We start from the raw sequence: 21,329 nt of genomic DNA, 5'->3' as shown, positions 1-21,329 counted from the left end.
TGGGTTGTGAGGTTGCTCAAGTGAAGGTTACTCTCTAGGAGGAGTAAAACCTTGGTGAAGGTGAACCTATCACTTGGAGTGGTAAAACCTTGATAAAGGTTGTCTCACTTGTATAAAATAGTTCTTAATTGAAAGGGTAAGCTTTCAATTGTAGCTAGTTGAGGGTTTACTTGGAGAGTAGTAAAATTCCTTTGCTCAACCAAAGTATGTTTGGCGTGAGGAAGAAGTGAGCCTTCACTTGTACAAGTTTGTTAGTACTACCATCACTTGAAGAAACTATTTGGTGGATTCAACTCCAAGTTTGGAAGTAGCTTGGGAGTTTGATTGGTTTGAATTTCTTTTACTTTATTGTTACTCTATTTTTGTGCTTTAAAATTGCTTATATTCTTTGTTATTGTATTTACTTAACTACTTGTCTGGTTAAGTATTTTGGTTGTATTTGGTTGCATCAGGGCTTTCAAGTGCCAAAAGGGTCCCCGCATCGTCCCCTGATAAGGAAAACAAAAGAAAAGAATAAGTTAGAAACTTAGCAAGTAAACAAGGGTAAAAGCATAAATTTCACAATAAGACGAACAATTACGTCACAATGATATCAAATCAAGAGTACAAAAGTAACAATACAAGTTAAGGATACATGTTGGCTCCAAAGCCAAATCGTGTGCCACGAGTAACTTCCTGTCGATACTCCGTCGACCACAAATAAGGGTCCGTAGAACTCCACTTGTACTCCCATCATACCTCTTATCACCCTCGCTGGCCAGTCAACCATACAAAATGGCTCGAGCAATCAAAACGAAAACAAACTTGGTTCACAAACTTGTGACCTCAAGACTAGGTTGGACTGATTTCGACCAAGCTCCGGTCGGCTCGAATAGTCCGTCTAGATCTTGAGATCGAGCCTCAATTTCATCATAGTTCACAAATTCACAAAAGTCACCCCGAGCTACAAGTTCAAGGGGTTCAGTCCCAACACAGTTCATATAGACATGTCATGTACAAATATATATGTAAATTAGGGTTTAGGTCGAGTGTGATAAAGTACACCCTCGCCTAAGTACCCTCTCATTCACCTCAAAATACATAAGCAACTTATACATAAAAACGGCTTGAATATTTACACATAAAACAAGGATAGCAAAAGTGCGAAAATCGCGTCGCAAATGATAGCTAGTAGACCCCACTAGATCCGTCTAGCTCACCACCGTCTAAAATAGACGATTGCACCACATTATTTCACAAACGACTACTAAGAGGCCTAAATCAAGCAAAACGGTAAAATAGACACACGGCGCGCAGAAACGACAAACGGAAACGGAAACGGAAACAGTCAGCAAAACAGAAACAAATAGACTTGCCGTCCCAAACTGTTTTGACTACAAGTTAGGTTAGGAATGTCGGATTAAAGTGTATGAGACACCGTTTCGAAGCTAAGAGAACGAGTTACAACTTTTATGAAGGCCCTGTAGTCCAGATTGCAACGGAACTAGGGCCAAAATACACAAGATAGTCTCAACCGTTTCAATTCAGGTTACTGAACAGGCCCTATTTGAATGACCATAACTCATGACTCATAGATCAGAATTAAGAAATTCCAGAGGCGTTGGAAAGTCATTTATAAGGCTAGAATTTTTGTGTTTTGACCAAAAGCTGAATCAGTACAAAGCATAGGGAAATATGGGTCCAAAGTTCGTGCTCAGAACTGACTGGCTTCAACGGCAATTCTGACACCTTACATTATTTTGGGTATAACTGGAGTTACACTGATCGAATTGGGATGAAATTTTGCAGGCACAACCAAGACTTAATAAGCTACAACTTTCATGTTTTGAAAAAATCGTGAATCAATATGTAGCATAAAGAAAAATGGAGTCAAAGTTTGGGTTCTGGGCTGCCCTGTTTTCCTGTTTGAACGGTTTCGCGCGTCGCAAACGCATGATCCGTTTCTATGATTCTCATGCAAGTTTTCTAACCAATATCATACCAAATAAACATACATATACTAGCTCCTAATTGCTTCACAAGAGACCCGAAATTCCTTCATCAACCTAACCTCAAAATCTAACAAACACTAACCATATTCTATACTTTTAATCTTACAAGTTCAATTAATCTCCAAGCCTAACCAAGAACACCCTAATCATCTAAGCCCTAGTTCAGCCAAACTAACTCCCCTTTAAGTTAGGGTTTCATGGCCAAATCTGATTTTGCCAAGAATCAACCATACAAGTGAACTTATCACACCAAAGATTCCACTTACAAGTTAACCACCAACCAAATCAACTTAAAGAACCATGAAACAAGAAACCCTAATTTTTCATAGCCTTGACCGAAATTTATGCAGCAATAAACCACTAAAATAAACCATTAAACTACTCAATATTCACCATATAAACCATAAAGTATACAATCACAGCAAGAGAATCACTTTCATGGCTTCAAGATTCATTCACCCAAAAACCAACTTCCAAGTGTGATGATTTATCTTCAAGTAAGCTTTGTAAGTGATTGAACTACAACAATCAAGTACCAAAGTTGTTGCCCTAAGCTCCAAGATCAAGATGAATAGCTAAACTTGAATGAATTTGGAAGAAATTTGTTTCTCCTCTTCAAACTTCAATCTCGGCTCTCTCTCTCTTTTTCTCTTTATTTTTGTTTTGTTTTAAGCCTTATGGTTATCTTACAATTTCCTATGATACATACAAGTCAAAGCTCATAAGAGATATTTTCTACTACAACCAATCATACAAAAGTTTGAATTTTGCTCCTTAGCTCCTACAACATCACTTTCTCATTTTTACACTCTTGCCCATAAATATATGAAAAGCTTTCAATTAACTCTATAGGTTACAAACTTAATCTAGTCCAAAACATGTAATCACACTTAATTGCTTCACTAATCATTCTCCTATCTTAACCACCTATACTTAATCATACCTTATCTCACATAAAAGCAATGAAACAACAACCTTCTTGTCATAGGCAAAATTAGGGTTTTAAACCCAACTTAGAACTTCTAATAGATTATAACACTAGAGGTTTTGCTCGTTTAGGGTTTTCTAACCTTTTTAAACCTACTTACCCTTTGTAAAACAAATCAAATCCTATACTTACCTGTACCAAAACACACATTAGAATACCTAACATGAATTACAACTCAGACTTGTGATTAATACAAAAACTAAAGTTTTAGTCATAACTCAAATTAGGGTTTTCTATATCATTAGTACAAAATAACAGCTAATGCTCTTTAATACCCATAATATCAAAATGAAGGACTAACCGGGGTCTCACAAAAGGTCATTGTTCTACACCCCCATTTACACTTAAAAAAAAAAACTCTTCGACAAATTAAATGCATAAATTATTATTGAATATTTGTGCATAGACTTGAAAAAGCTTTAGTTGATCTCAATTTGTTTGAACAATGTGCCATAATTTGATATTATAAAATAATTAATTGCTATTATTGATGATTTAAGGGTTAATTACATATAATAAGTAGTTTGAGGGTGCATTGCAATTAACCCAATATAGAAGGAAAAAAAGTGCTAATTTCTCAATTCGTAACGAGAAAGGAGAAAAAAAATCTCCCAAAATTTGTCATGTTAATGATTCATTTACTTTTAACCAATTCAAACTTATTCAAAATCGCTCTAATTCTGTTTTTTTTTTTAAAAAACCTTTTGTACAATAACTAGTGGAGAAAAAAAGAAAACTAGACATACTAATTGTGCAATTACAAAAAATAATTTTTTTTGAAAATGAAGATGGGCACGGTGAATTACAGGAAAAGAAAAACAGAAAAGTAAACCAGAATTCGAAAAGTTGAAAATGAAAATAGAAAAATGCCCCAATAAATTACACTAAAGCGTCTGCTTTCTGATACGTTTTATAAAGTCGCTTACGATTCTTCTTCTTCCTTTTTGGCTCTCCTTCAACCAGATCGAACGCGTCCATCATCTCCCTGTCTCCTCAGCTCTTCCGCCGCTGGCCTTCTCCGTCGTCCCCAGCATCCTTCCTCCGCCGCCACTCTCTCATTCCTTGACACGGTTCGTTTCCTTTCATTTTTTATTATTGGTTTTGTATTTTGAGATTTTTGTCTGCTTTAACAACTATCAAGTAGTAGTTTTGAACAATTTTACATCGATGAAGCAGTTTTAGCTCTATATCTATCCACCACCCCACTGAGAGAAGTGCTGATAATATACATGTGGTGTAATGGAGTCTGCCAAAAAGAAATTGTCAGGTGTCCCAATTATGGCCTCAAAATTTAGTGTATTCGTGTGGAACAAAATTGTTTATGACGCACAAGTATAATTTTAGTAGTAGTAATGACATCCAATGTGATAATGATGATGATGAATTCACCAAACATTCAAGCATGAAAAGAAACTAGTAGGACTGATTTTGGATGCCTAATGTGAACCAGGATTCAATAGAAGCATACCCTTTTCTTGGTCAGCTGGCATTTTGGGGGTTTGCTTCAATTGAAACAGTCTTTGATTATTCGTATTTAGAATTTCAGGCCAGATAAAATGGAAATTTGCATGATGATTCTTTTTTATCTATGTTGCCTCCTGTGCTTCAATCTTCATAGAACCACTTTGAGTACAGTTGATCATTGTTAGAAAAGTATGTGTTTTAAATGATCATGGTGTAGCAAAATTAAGAAAGAATTTTTCCAAGAATTTGCCGCACAGTGCCGCTTCAGAACACTGTGATGATATACAATTTTGTAAAATCCTACTACTGCAATTTTCAAACTGCATGCGACATAAATACTTAGTTTGACACCTGCCAACTTCCAATCCTTCCGCATCTTATTTTTTGTTGAGTTGATTTCTATATTTTGTTATTACTGTGTAGCTACTTTTTTGGCCTTTTTATTTACTTTCTGCACTTTGGTGCATGCAAAAGTCCTCTGGGTTCTTCACTTCGTTTGTTTTTTGGTGTTTTGGAAAAAGTTCAAATGGATGGTCCAAAACAAATGCGATGATGGAGTACTTTTTACCTTGGTTATTGAAATTTGAAATTTGAAATTCAAATCTAGTAAATTTGCATAGCATTAATATTTTGGATGTTACATTTGGGTTTTCTTTTGAGAGATGAATGGGAGAAAGAACTTTATTCTCCATCATGTTCTTAATTGCTTTCTGAGGTTAAGAGACTTAGATATTGGTCTTCTTCTAGTTTCTTGAAGACAGGCTGAACATTATACAACCATTACATGTTGCTCTAGGTTTGTCAAATTGCTGACTTGCTGTTTCCAAAACCTGTTACCTTGCAACATGGACTTTTACCCCTTACCATTTGCCTTTCATTAGCTATACCAACTCTCCTTTTCTTGTTTTGGGGGTCTGAATTACTATAAGAACTTTTCCTGTGAGAGATTGTACTACATGAAAATGAAAGAAGCTACTTTTGTATATGTAAACCATGGACTTTGTTTAATGTAAATGCTGCTGGAAATCTTATCTATTAAGGTTACACTGATATAGTATCCTCCAACTAAGAAAATGCTACCCTTAGCCTCTAGAAGATCCAATTACAATATTCCGAGACTATTTCCATTCGCTCAAGTTCTCATTTATGAGAAACATAGAAGTAAAAAAAGTTGCTGGTCACCAGAAATTTTGTGAGATACGTATTTCATTTTGGTTTTGGTTGTTGAATAAATTTAAAACCTGTTTTGTCCCGTGCAGCACCATTATTTGTTTATTTGTTCAGACTGGAAGTTCAGAAACTGCTGCTGTCTTGGAGTATCAGCTAGTAAGTTCCCAAAATCTGATTCTTTACCATAGCATTGACATTGGAGACTCAAAAATTATGCTAACTGCATGAAAACTATGTTATTGAATGTCCTTGTCGTATGCAAATTGGATTAGACTTTTGCAACTGCTATGAAATTCTGTTGTTTTTAAGAATTTGATCCAACGTAATTGGTTGGGATGTTGTTATATAAAATTATATGTCTTTCTCCATCTGCGGTAGAATTGTAAAACCATCGAGTTCGTCTAGGTGCAGGAGAAACTCTGCCAGATATTGTGCATCGTGCATTAGTATTGTTAGTGTCTCAAACTTGATCTGGTAAATGTTTCTAAAGTTGAGTCAGTTTATATTCGGTTGTTGATTTTAGAACACGGTAATTATGCAATTGTGTGGAAAAATGTGCAGTTATGACTTTATGTGTTGTTATATCGGTTAAGGGTGTTTATGTGATCATTTTTATGGTTGCTGGGTTACTATAAACTAGGAAAATGTTTTTCATGATTGATATGTTCATCGCACCTTATGAACAGAGAAATTAGCCCATCTCCTTGAATAGAATAAAGAAAGAAGGCAAGAAAAGAGGAATTTACAAAACAAACAACAGTGAATCTTCACAGAGAGACTAGTGATGATGTTAAGTTTGAAGAAACTAACTTCAGCAGCAGCAGCACCTGCAATTCTTCATCATTCAAGGCGTCTTGTCAGACCAAATTTTATCACTAATGATAAGCTGGTGGGTTCTTTCATCCCTTCAAAAAATCCATCTCAGTGGACCTCCAACCGCTTCCTTGATATCTACCAGGTTAGTCCAAGTTTATCTTCTTATTCCGTATTTGGCTTAGCAGAAATGCACTGAATGACTGAAAGATAAGGGGTTTGATTTGGTTTTAATATGGTGCAAGTCTCTGTAAAATTTTGATATTTTTTATGATTATTGAGAACCTATCTGGTTTCAGCTTGCAAACAAGGCTGCAATTGAGAAGGAACGTGCTAGGATGTAAGTTCAGTGTTTGACATTATGCTCTCTACGCTTGTATGGAAATATTTATATGGAAATGTATATGTGGACTGTTAATCTTTACATAAGTTAAATGTGATTTAGGGCAGTTCAGATGAAATGAGTCGGGGCTATTTTGCTGATTTTGGAGAGATGAAGAAACATGGTGGCAAGGTGAAATGAAGAGCTATTAATTTACAGTGCTTAATCGTAGTAGTTGATTTTAATGTTGGATTTTTTTGTTGTACTTTTACAATGATATGCTTGTAGGCCTTTGAAGTTGATTTTTTGGTTGTGGATATGGGTTGTTTTTATGTAGATTGCAATGGCAAATAAGATTATAATTCCGGCAATGGCAGCTACTAAGTTTCCTGCATTGGAAGTGAACTTTTCTGATGGTTCAAGTCTTAAGCTGCCCATTACATCCAGTGGAAATGGCTCTAGTGCTGACAAATTGGATGTTCCTAAAGCGTCATTGCTCTGTCTTTCGTTCCGCGGAAGCTCACAGGTTTGACACGTCTGATCTGATAGTTGTTATGGGCCTAGATGATTGTTTGTTTCAATTCATTGGCCTACAGTAAATCAAGCACATTTCTGCCTTTCATGTCATCCTGCTTATATTAAAAATGAGGCAGATTGATACATAGAGCATCATAAGAAAGAAAGAGGCTTAATTATATGTGATTTTATTTGGAAGAAATTGGAAATGGGCATGCCTCTTAAATGAGATAATGGCAGAAAGAAGATAACTAACAACTTCTTGCTTTAGGCTTGCCATTAACGTTCAATATTTTCATGGTGTAGCGTGAACATGTTGCTCAAATTACTTCTTGAGTACAGCTGAACTGAAATAACCTTTCTGAACCTCAATGTATGTTCTTCATTTTATTATACCGGCATCCTTCGTGTTAAAGACTCGTGGAGATTTTAATTTACTTCGTATTAGTAAATGCTATCTTTTGTGTTCTACACCCTGAGGGAGGTCCAGTTGCTGTATTGTTTTTATGGAGTGTTTTTATTACATCTTATTTTGAATGCCTTAGTACATTGTGATTTTATATGGACAGTTTTAGCATCAAACAGTCTCGTGTTCATTGAAGAATATCAGGGAATAACTTTATAACATTCTTCATAATATTCTTGTTTTCCCTGTTCCACTGCTGTTTTGTGGTCCTAATTTATTGTTGGGAGCTTAGCGGCTGTAAAGAACTTGATGCTATCACATACTGTGAAACTGTTGTATCAAGAGAATTTACTTCTGTGGTATCATCATGGGTTGCCTTGAAATGTAGTTTTTTAGATTATGAATCTAGAAATAAGCAATTGGATAAGTGGCATTTGTTAGGAATGACTTCAGATTCAGAGCAGACAATAAAGCACAGATGCTATGTGTGGTGAACTGGGGTTGCTTTGTCAGTTTGTTAGTTTGTCTTGTAGGCGTTTGGTGTGGGCTTTTAGCTTGTAAATACATGTTATGATTTTAAGTTTCTAGTAATTCGTACTTATGTTGATTAATGCATTTGTAGATGGTTATTCCTTATTTATAGAACTACACACATTCAAAATTACTTCCCTTGGGTCTTTGATTTGCGTAGTGAATGAATAAAGCTTATTTATGAGGGGAAGAGGAATCGGATTCCTGATTCTTTTTCACAAAAGGAGACTTTAATAATGTTTTGCTTGGATTTTGTTTTGATTGGATATAATGAGCTTAAAGATGTTTAAAAATTGTTCCTAGAACTTCATCCTGAAAAGCTTCCTGCTTTGTAGGCAATGATTAATTCTTGGAGCAAGCCATTCCTTGATGAGTTCTGCAGCTCCAAAGAAACTCAGTTATTTGAGGTATAGCATAATTTTCTTTCAATTGAAGGTTTGCAAATTGCATTTAACTTTTTTTTTTTCCTTTTGTATAGAGAGAGTGGCTCCAATTTTGTTGTTCTTTGGTGCAATAAGAGACTGGATGGGGTTTATCACTCTCACTCTGCTTGGATTTAAAGGAAATGCATAGCTTATAGAAGCCATGACATAATTTGCTATATATGTGTTAATAAATCTTAAACATGTCCAGGTTTCCTTGATAGAGTCGTGGCTACTAAGGCGTAATCCAATAAAGAAGCTGCTTCTGCGAATAATGAAGAAACCTAGCCCTGATGATAAGAAGAATGTACTGCAGAGACAAATCGTATATTCTTTCGGCGACCATTACTATTTTAGAAAAGAGCTCAACATATTGAACCTTCTAACCGGGTAGCACACATTTTCTTTTTGTTCTCCATTCCTCTTATTTTCCATCTGAATTAGTTTGACGAAGTTACTCGTGTATATTTTTTCTTCACAGTTATGTGTTCTTGCTCGACAAGTTTGGTAGAATACGGTGGCAAGGTTTTGGATCTGCAACTCCAGAAGAGGTGTCTTCACTGTTGGCCTGCACTGCACTTTTGCTTGAAGAGGCATGACATTAACAGGAAATAAGATGCCCAATGTCAATATTTACTGGCATGAGGTGAAGAATGGATCCTAACTTACTAGTTTCTCATTGCTTGTGACGACTGCATTTTGGCTAATGAAATTGACAAGGAACTATCAACTCAAGCAGCTATGAAATGCAATGCAATCGAAAGCCTGGAAAGTTTACCTGAAAGACAAGAAGTGACTGTGCAATTGATCTTTTGACAAAGAATCCTAGCATAGATGAAACCGTTCATTACTTTGCTGCAGGTATAAACTGTAAAGCAAATAGACAGGGAGTGGGATAGTAAAATGGGACAGAAATCTGTTGTGGTCGGCGCAGGCAAATCTTTCATTTTGGAAAAGCATTTTACTGTTTGAAGAAAGCTAATGAAACAAAGACATCCATTGTCTATCTAATTGCAAGGTCGTCAATATGGCATCCCTGTTCTTTATGCAAAGACAATCATGTGCATTGCCTACACAATAATGAGGCTATCATTGCGAAGATTCTTACAAGTCATCAGGTAGAAACAAAGAAAAAAGTTCAGTAATGCACCTGATGATACCTTTCTAGATAGCTGCAGCTCCGCAAATTTTTGTAGGTTTCTTTCCTATTTTCACATTATCAAACGGGACAAGGGAAAAGGCATAGAACTATGGAAGCAAATGCTATTCTATTTCTTTGGGAATGTTGGAGAAGACAAGTCAGGAGTTTTGCTTTGTCTGATGGTTGAAAGACAAAACGTGTGGCAAATCTCTTCTGTATTTTTATACTTTCCAATTTCATAATTTTCTGGATTGAGGACATTCGGAACGGTCTCCCTTTTTTTGTTTTTTTAAAGGAATGGTCACACTCAATTCACTTAAAAATTACATATGAAGTTACGCTTGTTCTAACTTACAACTCTTGAATCACATCAAAGTCTATTTTGCTTATGTGTATAAATGATTTGAGCTCAAATTTAGAGTCCTAACAAATTTTTAGTTAAAGATAAAGCTCATGTGCATTGTCAAGTAAACTTGACCTTGGCATATACTATCTAAGACATAAAAAAAGATTTAAACATGTGTAAACCTTTCGAACTTCCTAAAAGGTTCTCATCCAGGCAAAATTTTGCACATATATGCCCTTCAACATTGGCAAAATTTTTTTTTAGAAAAAATGAAAATCAATTAAAATTTGCTCTTTTTCTTCTTCTTTTCATGAATTGTGGTCTACTAATTAATGTGGCATAATGCTAGGGGCTGTGTATCCAAATGGTGGTCATGCAAGACATCGAGTTTTCTGGTAGTAATGTTTATATGGAATTTCGCCAGCTTTTTGTAGTAACTACGTCTAGAGTTTACAAGACATTTGCCTTGTGTATTGTTGATGGTAATTAAACAACAAGAAGACAGTCCCAAAACTGCTAAGGAGCCAAAAGACAGTTAACAAACAGTTAAGAATTGTCATCTGGGCAGACCAAAGACAGAAATCAGTAGGACGATTTTTACAATGTTTTTTGAGGTTTATCAAATCTTTAGTTATCTGTTTCAATGCATGAATATGTCTGGAGTGTCCTATGAAAACAAAAATCCGGCCCATCGATTCCTCCAGCATACAAAGACTAGTATATCTTGGTATCCCCATGTAATAGAGACCTCATATATCTTCATCTAATTTCATCCTTTTTTCCCAATAGCAGGTTTGAATTCTGCTGCTCTCTGCGCAGTTTTATATATTCATTTTTTTTCCACGTATCTGTTATTCATTCAAGGTTGCAATTCTTCTGTATTGGGATTCCATCATGCATACTAATATTTGGATACCAAAAGTGCACGTCACTTATCATATGCACATTTTGTATTAGCAGATTTTTTTTCTGTAATGCTGGTAGAAGTACATATAGTCTTAGTCAGTCTTGACAAATTTCTGTTTTCTTGATTAACGATGCATTTGGATTTCAAAGCCGGACAAGCTTTGAAATCTAACGAGTTTGATTTTCTGTGACTTAAATTCCTTTCCAGGATTATCTAGGGCTAAAGATGGCAGAGATTGATACGAAGTCGATTGAGTCTGTCCAAGCTGCAATTTCTTTATTTGGTGGAGAAAATGACCAGAGAAAAAACAGGCCTATCTGTAAGGAAGTAAGTTCGTCTAGGCTCCCTCAGATATTCATGCTCGACGCTCAATTTTATGTTGTATATTTTCCTAATTCTTAGTCACTGATTTGGCAACAGATACGTTGATTATGTCTGGAAAACTTTAACTGCAGATAAGATTTAGTTGTGAAATGAATTCGAAATGACATTCCAATTTATGATCTATCAGTTATATATCTGCAGAAAGTCTGAACTGTGAATGTTCTTGTGGCTGCTAGTCTTTAATTTTCATTATGTTCTTGTATTCTTTTAATTGACAGGAATTGGACAAAGAAAATGAGCTGGAGAACCTGTTGAAAGACTTGGCAAATGTAAAAGTTCAATTGGAAGCAAAGGATTCTGCCTACAAGCAAGCCCTTCTAAAGTTGGATCACTTTCAAAAAACATCTGATGAACTGTCTACCCTCCTAAAGAATTCTGAACTTGAGAAAGATACTTTAACAAATGACTGCAAAGAATCTCGAATCTGCATAGGTGAATTAGAATCAACAGTTAAGGAGATGGCTAATCAGATTGCTGAGTCCGTCAACATACGTGAGCAGCTTTCACATGTTCTGATTGAGTTAAAGGATACTCAAGGACAACTTCTGACATCGGAAATAGAACTTGCAGCAGCAAAGGATGCAAAGTTTGAGTTCTTGACAAAATTAGAAGTAGTGGAAACTGCCTTTAGCTTGGAGAAGTTAAAGACAGATGAACTTTTGAGGCATGTGACAGAGCTTAATGAAACAATTATGCATCTGAAGATGGCGGCAGCTGAAGCAGAGGAGGAAAAGAATGCAGTAATATCAGAAAAAGAAGAAGAAATACAACTGGCAGAAGCTGCAGTAACTCAAATACAGCAACAGCTAGAATCTGTGACACAACAATTTGAACTGACGCATTATTTGGAGAAACAGTTCTTAGACAAGTCTGCATTAGTTGATTCACTGCAAGCGGGACTTCAAAAGGCAAATGCCCTTCACAGTTCTTCTGAGAAAGTTGCGTTCGATGCCCTTTGCGAACTAAACCAGTTGAAAGCAGATTTGGAACTGAAGGAAGAGAAGAATATGGGTCAGGCTGTTTACATCACCTTGCTAGAGAATGAGCTCAAGGAGCTAAAGATGGAACACAGTAAAGCAAATGAGGATATCCTAAGGCTGGTTAGAAATGCTGAAGAGATGAGAAGGGAATTGGAGAAGACAACAGGTGAGATAACTGAGGCTAGTGAAAAGGAGAATGAAGCACAAGTTGAGATAGCAAAGCTGAAAGCTGAGCTCCATAAAGGAAGGTCAAAAATTGCTGCTGCTGTGGCTGCTGAAGAAAGGGCGAAGACTGAAAAGTCTGCTGTCTATGCTGCACTACAACAACTAGCGGTGGAAGCTGAAGAAGCCAAGCAGAAGTATCGACGGTTAAAAGCATCTGGTAAACTTCCCGAAGAAAGTGGAAGCTTTTTTCCATTCATAATCCAGCATGAATATTCGACTCAGTCAAGGGAAGATTCATATTGTGAGTCAAAAGCTGGTAATGAAGAAAGTGACAATATGAAGACAGATGTCCAAGTGACAATTCTTAAGGAGGAATATGGAAGTTTAGTGAAAAAGGCCAAACAGGCAGACACTTTTCTGAAGCCAGGGCTCGAGGATAGCCATCAGTCAGAGAATTTAAAGAAAGAGCTCGAAATTGCAACAGGAAAGATTGCAGAGTTCAGGATGCGGGCTGAACAGGCAATAAGCAGAGCTGATGCTGCAGAGAGAGCTAAATTAGAACTGGAGGAACAGATAAAGAAGTTGAAGGAACGTAAGGCCAGGAGAAAAGCTGCTTTAACAGCATTGCGTGAGGTCTCAGTTTCGAAAGAAATTAAGGAGGTGTCAAGTTCAAAGGAAACTAGTAACACTTTCAGATATTACAATGGTCCAAAAGTTTATCAGCCTCTTGGTAAGGTTCTAAATATGAAATTCTAGTAATAAAAGGGTGCACCCTGAGTCTCAAAGGAAAGAAGTTTCGTCTCATTAACTCTGTGCTGCTACATTGCTTAACCAGTTGTTTTATCATTGCACCTTGGTTGATCAATGTTAAAAAGAATGTTGTTTGCATGGAAATATTTAGTCAGGAATTTTTGGTAAAAACTTCATCTACTAATTGTACATGTAATTGATGATTGATTTCTTGCTTAAGATTACAAAATCAATCGAAAGCCTTTACTTTGGCACTTCCATACTCTTTAGTGATAGTGAATAATTGTTCATCATTCTATCATCTGTTCCTAGTTTGCAACCTTTGTCTTTGGTAAGCCAAAGATCAACATTAAAGATCAAATAGGTACAGCTGTGGGAAATAATCTCCCAGTTCTGGGGGAACATTTTCAAACAAAACATAAGAAGAACTCAGGCTTGGATCTCAGCAAAAGCACCTGCACACAATTGACCTTTCCTAGGAGGTTTATGGAGCCTGATGTCTGGATTTTCCACATAATCTATCAACATTCCAAGATAATAGAAACAAATTAATTAACGGGAATCTAAATATCCTCAGCACTAATCTACACAAGAAGGTAACTAAAGTTAATAGAAGTGCCAATAATAAGTCCATCAAGTAAGCCCCAAGGTTCTATTGCAACACCGGTTGAATATCCCAGTTTTTCATCCAAACCCTTGATCCATATAGTTTTGACATAAGATTGAGATACATGTTTGTGAGGCCAGCTGCCACAAGCCTTCAGCCTATCGAATAACTGCCACTTACATAATATCAAGTAGTAGATTCAACCAAGAAAAGGCTAAGGAATAGAATTGAAAAATGGTTATTGTTTAACACATCTGATTGTAAATGCAACTAAGCTTAGCACAAGGACCAGACAATGTGGGAATGATACAAAGGAATCTATGAGAAAAGTATGCTTTGGAGTCGGTTATTCTGGAGAATATGTTGAAGAATTATACCTTTCACTCAAATTATTGGTATACTAGTCATACAACACTAACTCAAGCCATTTGCAGAAGATGCATTGCCCTTCTAGTTATTTGGCAAGCAATTCCCCTTCTAATAGGGTAAAAAGAAACTGTTCCAGGAAAGGAAGTTTCTTTTTCCAGTAAGGTATGCTGGTCAAAAAAAAAAAAGGCATGCTGGTCAAATCTGCTGTTATTCCCAAAGTACTCAATGGTACAACTTGCATGTTCATGCATATTCTCAAATCCATCACATACTTAAATATTTGGATTCAAAGGTAAAAGTTCTGAGGTTTGCAATCCCTAGTCACTATGCATCTTTTTACATCACATCCAGCACCTTGGCTAGTTATCAAATGATTTCACAAAGAATCAAAAACATTAAAATCAGCTCATGATCAGTAGTACTCTTTAATTTCACGTTGAGAAAAATGTTAGAAAGCCACTCTAAAAAGTTGCTTTCATTAGTGCTGCTTTGGTATTTATTGAAAATTTAACGATCCTAAACATTTCAATCAGAGACAGAATCCAGCTTGAATAAATCTTTCCTAGTGTATGTATACACAGTGCCATTGATGGCTTCAAATGACATATAAACCAATTGAAAAACATTTCAATCATCTTCATTATTTGGAGCTAGTACACAAAATTTATCAAATTTAAAGCCTTAGGAATACCTTTAAAAATGGCTCCATACCAATGCTGACACAAACCTTTTATTTGTATACTATTGGCACGTAGTGCCTGCACCTCAGAAATAGAACTCTTTCTGGCTGCATTTAGCATTGATGGAAAATGATGGTTTTTCCCATTGATTTAATAATAATCACCCTAATTTCATCTGGTGAAATGGAAAATTTCATGATTGTTTATTTGCATCTACTTGTCACATTCCGTGCAACCTCAAAAAAGTAGCTTATCTATTCTTCAGTTAATTGTCTTTTCTGTTTTTCTATACGGCAAATAATTTTATAAAACATGTTTTCATCTTCATTAAGTCTCTGTGCTGTTATAAGGTACCACAAAAATTTAACAAAAATCTGAGTAATCCGAATTTGCAACACTTAAGTAGAATATAGAGTTAGTTCGATTTGTGTATTGAAAAAAAATAAATACAATCTAGGTATAAAAGCAGGCGAGAATGTAATAAAAGAAATTTGATTTTTTGAAAATTACAATCTAAAATTAGGTAAAATAACCAAAAAAAAGCATTTATTTAGTTACCAGAAACAACTGTATAGGATTTAAGCTTAATGATTGTGCCCTTCTTTCCTCAAAAAGACTGAAGGAGAAAAGGGAAAAAAGAGCTTCGCTTCCACATCGAGTTAATATAAAAAAAAAAAAACAAGTGAAATGCTTCGCGTCTCAAATGTAGGAGGACTTTGTCTACAACCTGCAATGTTCATAAAGAAAATGCATCAATCTTGATGTAGTCTATGTGAACTCTCTTTTGTATTGAACAAAATTAATCAAAGACAATAATTTTATAGGAAATAAATTTCAAATTTCCACTGCATATACATATTTGGAAATTGTTTCCTTACCGTGATATTAGATTCAACTTTGATTAATCAATGTGATAAATTTACATTTTATCACGAATGATATACTATGTGTTGGGCTTGTGGTCTAGTCCATTTGGTGGTCCAAACCACAAATATAAGCCCATTAGATTGAATTCAAAATTTGACTTGGAAAAGTTGACTAGTACTTTTTTTTCTTCAAAAACAAAGATATAAGTTTCAGTTGTGAGATTCATCAACCGAAGAAGAAAAAAAATTCAGCCACTGTTTTTCTTTTCTTGGTGAGGAACAAAGAGAGAGAAATTGGGGAGAGAAACTAGAGAGAGAAACAACTTCAAGATCTTGATTGGAGGGTGATTCGAAACTTAATTGAGACGAAATTTTACCCACGTGACTCTCTCGTCAAATTCTACCCATCTACTGGTTCAAATTTTGGATTTCCTTTTCGTTTGGTAACACCCTTCCAAATCCACTTTTTTGATGGTTATAATTTTTGGGGGTGATTTTGTAACAATTTCGCTTGGTTGATACTGGTAATATTGTTGTTATCCGAATATTTCGGGTAGATCTGTGTATTTTCATTATTATGATAGTGGAGTTTTTGATTGGACTAGATCCCGTGATTTTTTTTAATTTGGATTTTTCACGTTAAAAATCTTGGTATCCTTTACCTTTTATTTTTCTGCATTTTATTATTATTGTTGACATCGTTTTTTGGTGATTTGATTTATTCCTATTTTAACTGGTAGTTGAGAAAAGAGTAATTTGTTCTAGATTAACTCTGATATTGTGTGCTTGCACCGATACCATTTTTCCAACAGTGGCATTAGAATAGCGTGGCTGCTCATTTGTACTAGTTAAAATGGATGATTCTAATAGTAGTTGTATGATAAAATTGAACGTAACTAATTATTCAATTTGAAAGTCTAAAATGGAAAACTACCTGTATTGTAGAGATTTGTTTGAGTCTATTCTAGGAGATAAGGGTTGGCTAAATGATAAAGTGATGAAAAGTGGGCTGTTATGCACAGAAAAACTATTGGTAATATTAGAATGTGGATTGGTTAGAATATTTTTCAACGCTTTGCTAATGAAACTAGAGTTGATATACTATGAAAAAAGTTAGAATGTATGTACGAAAAAAAAATCGATTTAAATAAAGCCTCTTGTCTGAAACAAATTACTCGGATGAGATACAAATATGGTGCAAATATGACTAAACATTTCAGTAATTTTCAGGGCTTGATAAACCAAACAGCTACATTGAATTTGAACTTGGATGATGAAGTGCAAACTTTGCTATTGCTCAGTTCACTATCGGATAGTTGGGAGACAATGGTGGTTTCTATCAGCAATTCAACTTCGAATGGTGTGCTGACCATGGATATAGCAAAAGAGGCTATGATGAATGAAGAACTCAAGAGGAAGGAACAAGAAATTATGAATTGATTCCAAGCCCTAGTGATGGAAAAGAAAGAATGAAGGGAGAGAAGCAAAAGTAGAAGACCCTACAACAAGAATGACAGATCCAGATACAGATCTGAGTCACAAAAAAATGATACATGCTTTTATTGTAAAAAGAATGGGCATTATATGAAGGACTGTAGAATCTTACAATGGGAACAAGTTAAAAAAAAAAAAAAGAGAGCAAAGGCAAGGTGAAAGAAAAAAATAATGAAGAGACTACAGCAGTCATGGTAGCTCATGATGATATGTTTGTGTTATGTGATGATGGTCATATGAATATTACCTTCATGATGGTGAATGGGTAGTTGATTCGGATACATTCTACCATATTGCTCCTCATAGGTATTTTTTCTCAACTTACACTGAAGGAGACTTTGACTATGTTACATTGAGGAATGAGGTTTCGGACAAAATTATTAGTATGGGAGACATATATTTGAACACAAATATCGGGTGCTAGTTAGTCTTGAAAAATGTTGGATATGTTTCTGATATTGGCCTTAATCTTGTTTCTATAGAAAAATTTGATGATGAGGGTTACCATAATTCGTAAGGTGGATGCAAATGAAAACTTAGCAACCAAAATCTCGTTGTTACCAAAAGAAAAAAACAAAGTACCCTTTACTTGATCCAAGCCAAGTTGGGGAAAGGAGAAGTGAATGCAATTCGTAATTCGACTTGGGTACATGAGTGAAAAGAGAATTCAGACACTTATTCTCAAGCAGTTTCTACCTGAATCAGAAGTAATGCACTTAAACTTTGTGTTGACTATATTTATGGAAAACAACACAAAATTGCATTTCAAAATTTTTCTCTATCTAGAAAATTGAATCCATAAGAATTGGTGCACACTAATGTTTGCTATATGAAAGATAGGTCTCTTAATGGTGCTGTTTATTTTGTAACTTTTATTGATGACTTTACTAGAAAAGTTTGGTATTTTGCTTTGAAATTCAAAGATTAGGTTTTGGATGTGTTCAAAGATTTTTATAACAAAATTGAGAGAGAGACTGGCAAGCAGTTAAAGTGTGTTCGTGTTGACAATAGTGGTGAGTACAGGAGACCGTTTGAAAACTATTGCAAGTCCTATGTGATCAGACTAAAAAAGACAGTACCAAAAATTCCTCAAGAGAATGGAATAGCAAAGAGGATGAACAGATCTATCACTGAGCGGGTCAAATGCATGCTCTCTAATACTAAATTATCAAAATCATTTGGAGTGAAACAATGAGGACTGCAGTTGATTTGATTAATTTTTTTTCGTCAGTTTCTTTGGATGGTGATATCCTAAAAAGAGTAAGGACGGGGAAAGATATGTCCTTTAAACATTTGAGAGTTTTTGATTGTCAGACATTTTTTCATATTCCCACAGATGAAAGGTCAAAATTTGATGTGAAATCAAAATTTTCTTAGGTTATGAGCATGAAAATTTTGGTTTTAAACTGTATGATCTTATTGAAAAGAAAGTGATCAGAATCAGAGATGTTGTCTTTCTTGAAAATCAAACCATTGAAGATATTAATAAAGATGACAAGTCAAGATCCTCGAATGACATTCCTACTAGTTTAGATCCAAATCCAGTTTCAGTACTAGTACCAGTTGATTTTGATCATGGGAGAGTTGAGATAGAGCAGAGAGAGGATATTGATGGTAATGATACTGCTACTGATGAACTTGAGCAATAGACACCACCAACTTCACCACCTCCACCACCTCCACCACAAGATGAGTCTAGGAGATTTAACAAAGAAATGAGACCTTCTAGCAGATATAATCTTAATGAGCATGTGTTGCTGACAGATGTAAAAAAATGGGTCTATAGGTTGAAGACTCAAGAGCATAGTGCATAGTCAAAATATACGGTAAGATTGATTATGAAGGGATTCAGTCAGAAGAGAGGTGTAGATTTTGAGAAAATTTTCTCTTTTATGATAAAGATGTCATCAATCCGAGTTGTTCTTGGAATTGCAGTTAACTTGAATTTAGAGATTGAACAACTTGATGTAAAAACAGTTTTCCTACATGGTGATTTGGAAGAAAAAATTTATATGGACCAATTGAAGGGGTTCAAAAAAGTGACAAAGAGAATCTTGTATGCTGTCTAAGAAAGAATTTGTATGGATTGAAACAGGTGTTAAGACAGTGGTACAAGAAATTTGACTCCTTTATGACGAATCACGAGTACCATAGGACTACATCTGATCATTGTATCTATGTAAAGAATTTTTTTGATGGTGATTTTATTATTCTCTTGCTATATGTTGATGACATGCTGACTGTTAGCCGTGATGCTATGAAAATTGACAAGTTGAAAAATGAGCTAAGTAAATCTTTTGCAATGAAAGATTTGGGTCCGACTAAACGATTCTTGGAATGAAAATCTCTCGAGATAAGCATAGTGAAAAATTTTGGTTGTCATAGAAAAAGTACATTGAGAAGGTGTTTGACAAGTTTAACATGAATAAAACTAAGGAAGTCTCTATTCTACTTGCAGGTCACTGCAAGTTAAGTATTAAGCAATGTCCTACAAGTGAGAAAAATAAAGAAAACGTGAAAAAGATTCCTTATGCATCAACTGTTGGTAGTTTGATGTATGCTATGGTTTGCACTAAACCAGATATAGCTAATGCAGTTGGGGTAGTCAGTCGATATCTTTCCAATCTTGGTAAGGAGCATTGGAATGCTGTCAAATGGATCCTTAGATATCTCAAGAAAACTTCCAAATTGTGTTTGTACTTCGACAATGATAGGACCATGCTAGATGAGTACACCGGTGCAGATATGGCAGGTGATCTCGACAATGGGAAGTCCACATCTAGATACTTGATGATTTTTGCAAGGGGAGTAGTATTATGGCAAAATAAGTTACAGAAATGTATCGCCCTTTTCAGTATGGAGGTAGAGTACATTGCAACCACTGAAGCATGCAAGGAGACTCTTTGGTTACAGAAATTCCATCAGGAGTTAGGTATGAAACAAGAAAAGTATAGTTTTCATTGTAAGAGTTAGAATGCCATTCATTTGTGTAAGAATTCTGCAGTTCACTCTCGGTCCACACACATTGATGTGGATATCACTGGATCGAGATGTATTAGGTTTCAAGTTATTGATACTTGAGAAAGTTCACACTAATGACAATGGTGCTGATATGCTGACTAATGCATTGTTTAGGGAAAAACTCTTATTTTATAGACAAGCAGGTTTGGTGGAGCCTCTCAAATGAGTTGGAGGGGGAGATTGTTGGGCTTGTGGTCCAAGCCATTTGGTGGGCCAAACCACAAAACAAAAGCCCATTAGGTTGAATTCAAAATTTAACTTCGAAAACTTGACTAATACTTTTCTTTCTTGGAAAACAAATATATAAGCTTCAACTACGAGATTCATCGGAGCGATTGATCACTACAAATGAAGCTCTTATGTTGACTTGTCTTTGTATCAATTTGCTAATGAAATTTACTATATTTATATATATAAAGTTATTAAAAAATAATCAACTTATAAGAAGCAAAACTGTAATTTTGCAATAATTTCATAAATCTCCTTTGAGATTTGTCACGATTGCATCCTTGAGGTTTGAAAAATTATAGAAACCTCCCCTAGAAAGTATATTTTGGTAAGGTGGTGATGTAAGTACAAAAAGTCTAACAAATATCCTATATTGTCCCTATTTGATTTACAAAATAAATTAAAAGAAAAAGACATCTTTTTAAAGTAGTTCTTTGCAGCAAAATTTAGGCTATATTTTAAGGCATCATTTTTTAGTATTTGGACTTCTTTTTTTTCCCTTTGGTAAGTAAGTTGTGAAGAAACTGTTTTTAACAAATGCATCCCTACTAATCGGCTATTTATAAAATTAAGTAAGAAATCCATTTAAATGACCTAGTAATTGAATATAATGTATTAGGTGAGATAAGGTTAGAGTTTTTGGATAAAGAAATATTTTCATAATGCGGTTTACTTTTTCCTTTACCTCACTTTTTATTTAGAATTTGTAGTGTTGTGAAGGCTATTATAATATTTTCGTGACACCAAGGGAGGTAGGTAGAATTTTTC

General features: G+C 35.2%; 2 protein-coding genes across 4 annotated transcripts; both read left to right on the top strand.

Annotated features, from left to right (window-relative positions):
* The first annotated feature begins 3,909 nt into the window (after window positions 1-3,909).
* Window positions 3,910-9,634, top strand: LOC113740230 (uncharacterized). 3 transcript variants are annotated; one of them, XM_027267773.2, is made up of 10 exons: window positions 3,910-4,049; window positions 5,703-5,769; window positions 6,300-6,571; window positions 6,726-6,766; window positions 6,877-6,940; window positions 7,086-7,274; window positions 8,537-8,608; window positions 8,835-9,013; window positions 9,105-9,269; window positions 9,363-9,527. In XM_027267773.2, the coding sequence occupies exons 3-9, from the start codon at window positions 6,398-6,400 to the stop codon at window positions 9,220-9,222; spliced, it is 837 nt and encodes a 278-aa protein (XP_027123574.1). In that variant the 5' UTR covers window positions 3,910-4,049; window positions 5,703-5,769; window positions 6,300-6,397; the 3' UTR covers window positions 9,223-9,269; window positions 9,363-9,527. The 3 variants fall into 3 exon arrangements, with proteins under 3 accessions (XP_027123574.1, XP_027123573.1, XP_027123575.1); XM_027267772.2 differs by having other exon boundaries at window positions 9,105-9,634; XM_027267774.2 differs by lacking the exons at window positions 3,910-4,049; window positions 5,703-5,769 and having other exon boundaries at window positions 6,351-6,571; window positions 6,872-6,940; window positions 9,105-9,634.
* A 1,560-nt stretch (window positions 9,635-11,194) lies between these two features.
* Window positions 11,195-13,591, top strand: LOC113739234 (WEB family protein At1g12150-like). Its single transcript, XM_072046260.1, has 2 exons — window positions 11,195-11,344; window positions 11,620-13,591. The coding sequence occupies exons 1-2, from the start codon at window positions 11,243-11,245 to the stop codon at window positions 13,300-13,302; spliced, it is 1,785 nt and encodes a 594-aa protein (XP_071902361.1). The 5' UTR covers window positions 11,195-11,242; the 3' UTR covers window positions 13,303-13,591.
* The last annotated feature ends 7,738 nt before the right edge of the window (window positions 13,592-21,329 follow it).

This window comes from Coffea arabica, chromosome 4c, assembly GCF_036785885.1.
Source record: "Coffea arabica cultivar ET-39 chromosome 4c, Coffea Arabica ET-39 HiFi, whole genome shotgun sequence".
Classification (NCBI taxonomy): domain Eukaryota; kingdom Viridiplantae; phylum Streptophyta; class Magnoliopsida; order Gentianales; family Rubiaceae; genus Coffea; species Coffea arabica.
The sequence above is the reverse complement of the archived record's forward strand: the minus strand, read 5'-3'. Positions and strand labels throughout refer to the sequence as shown.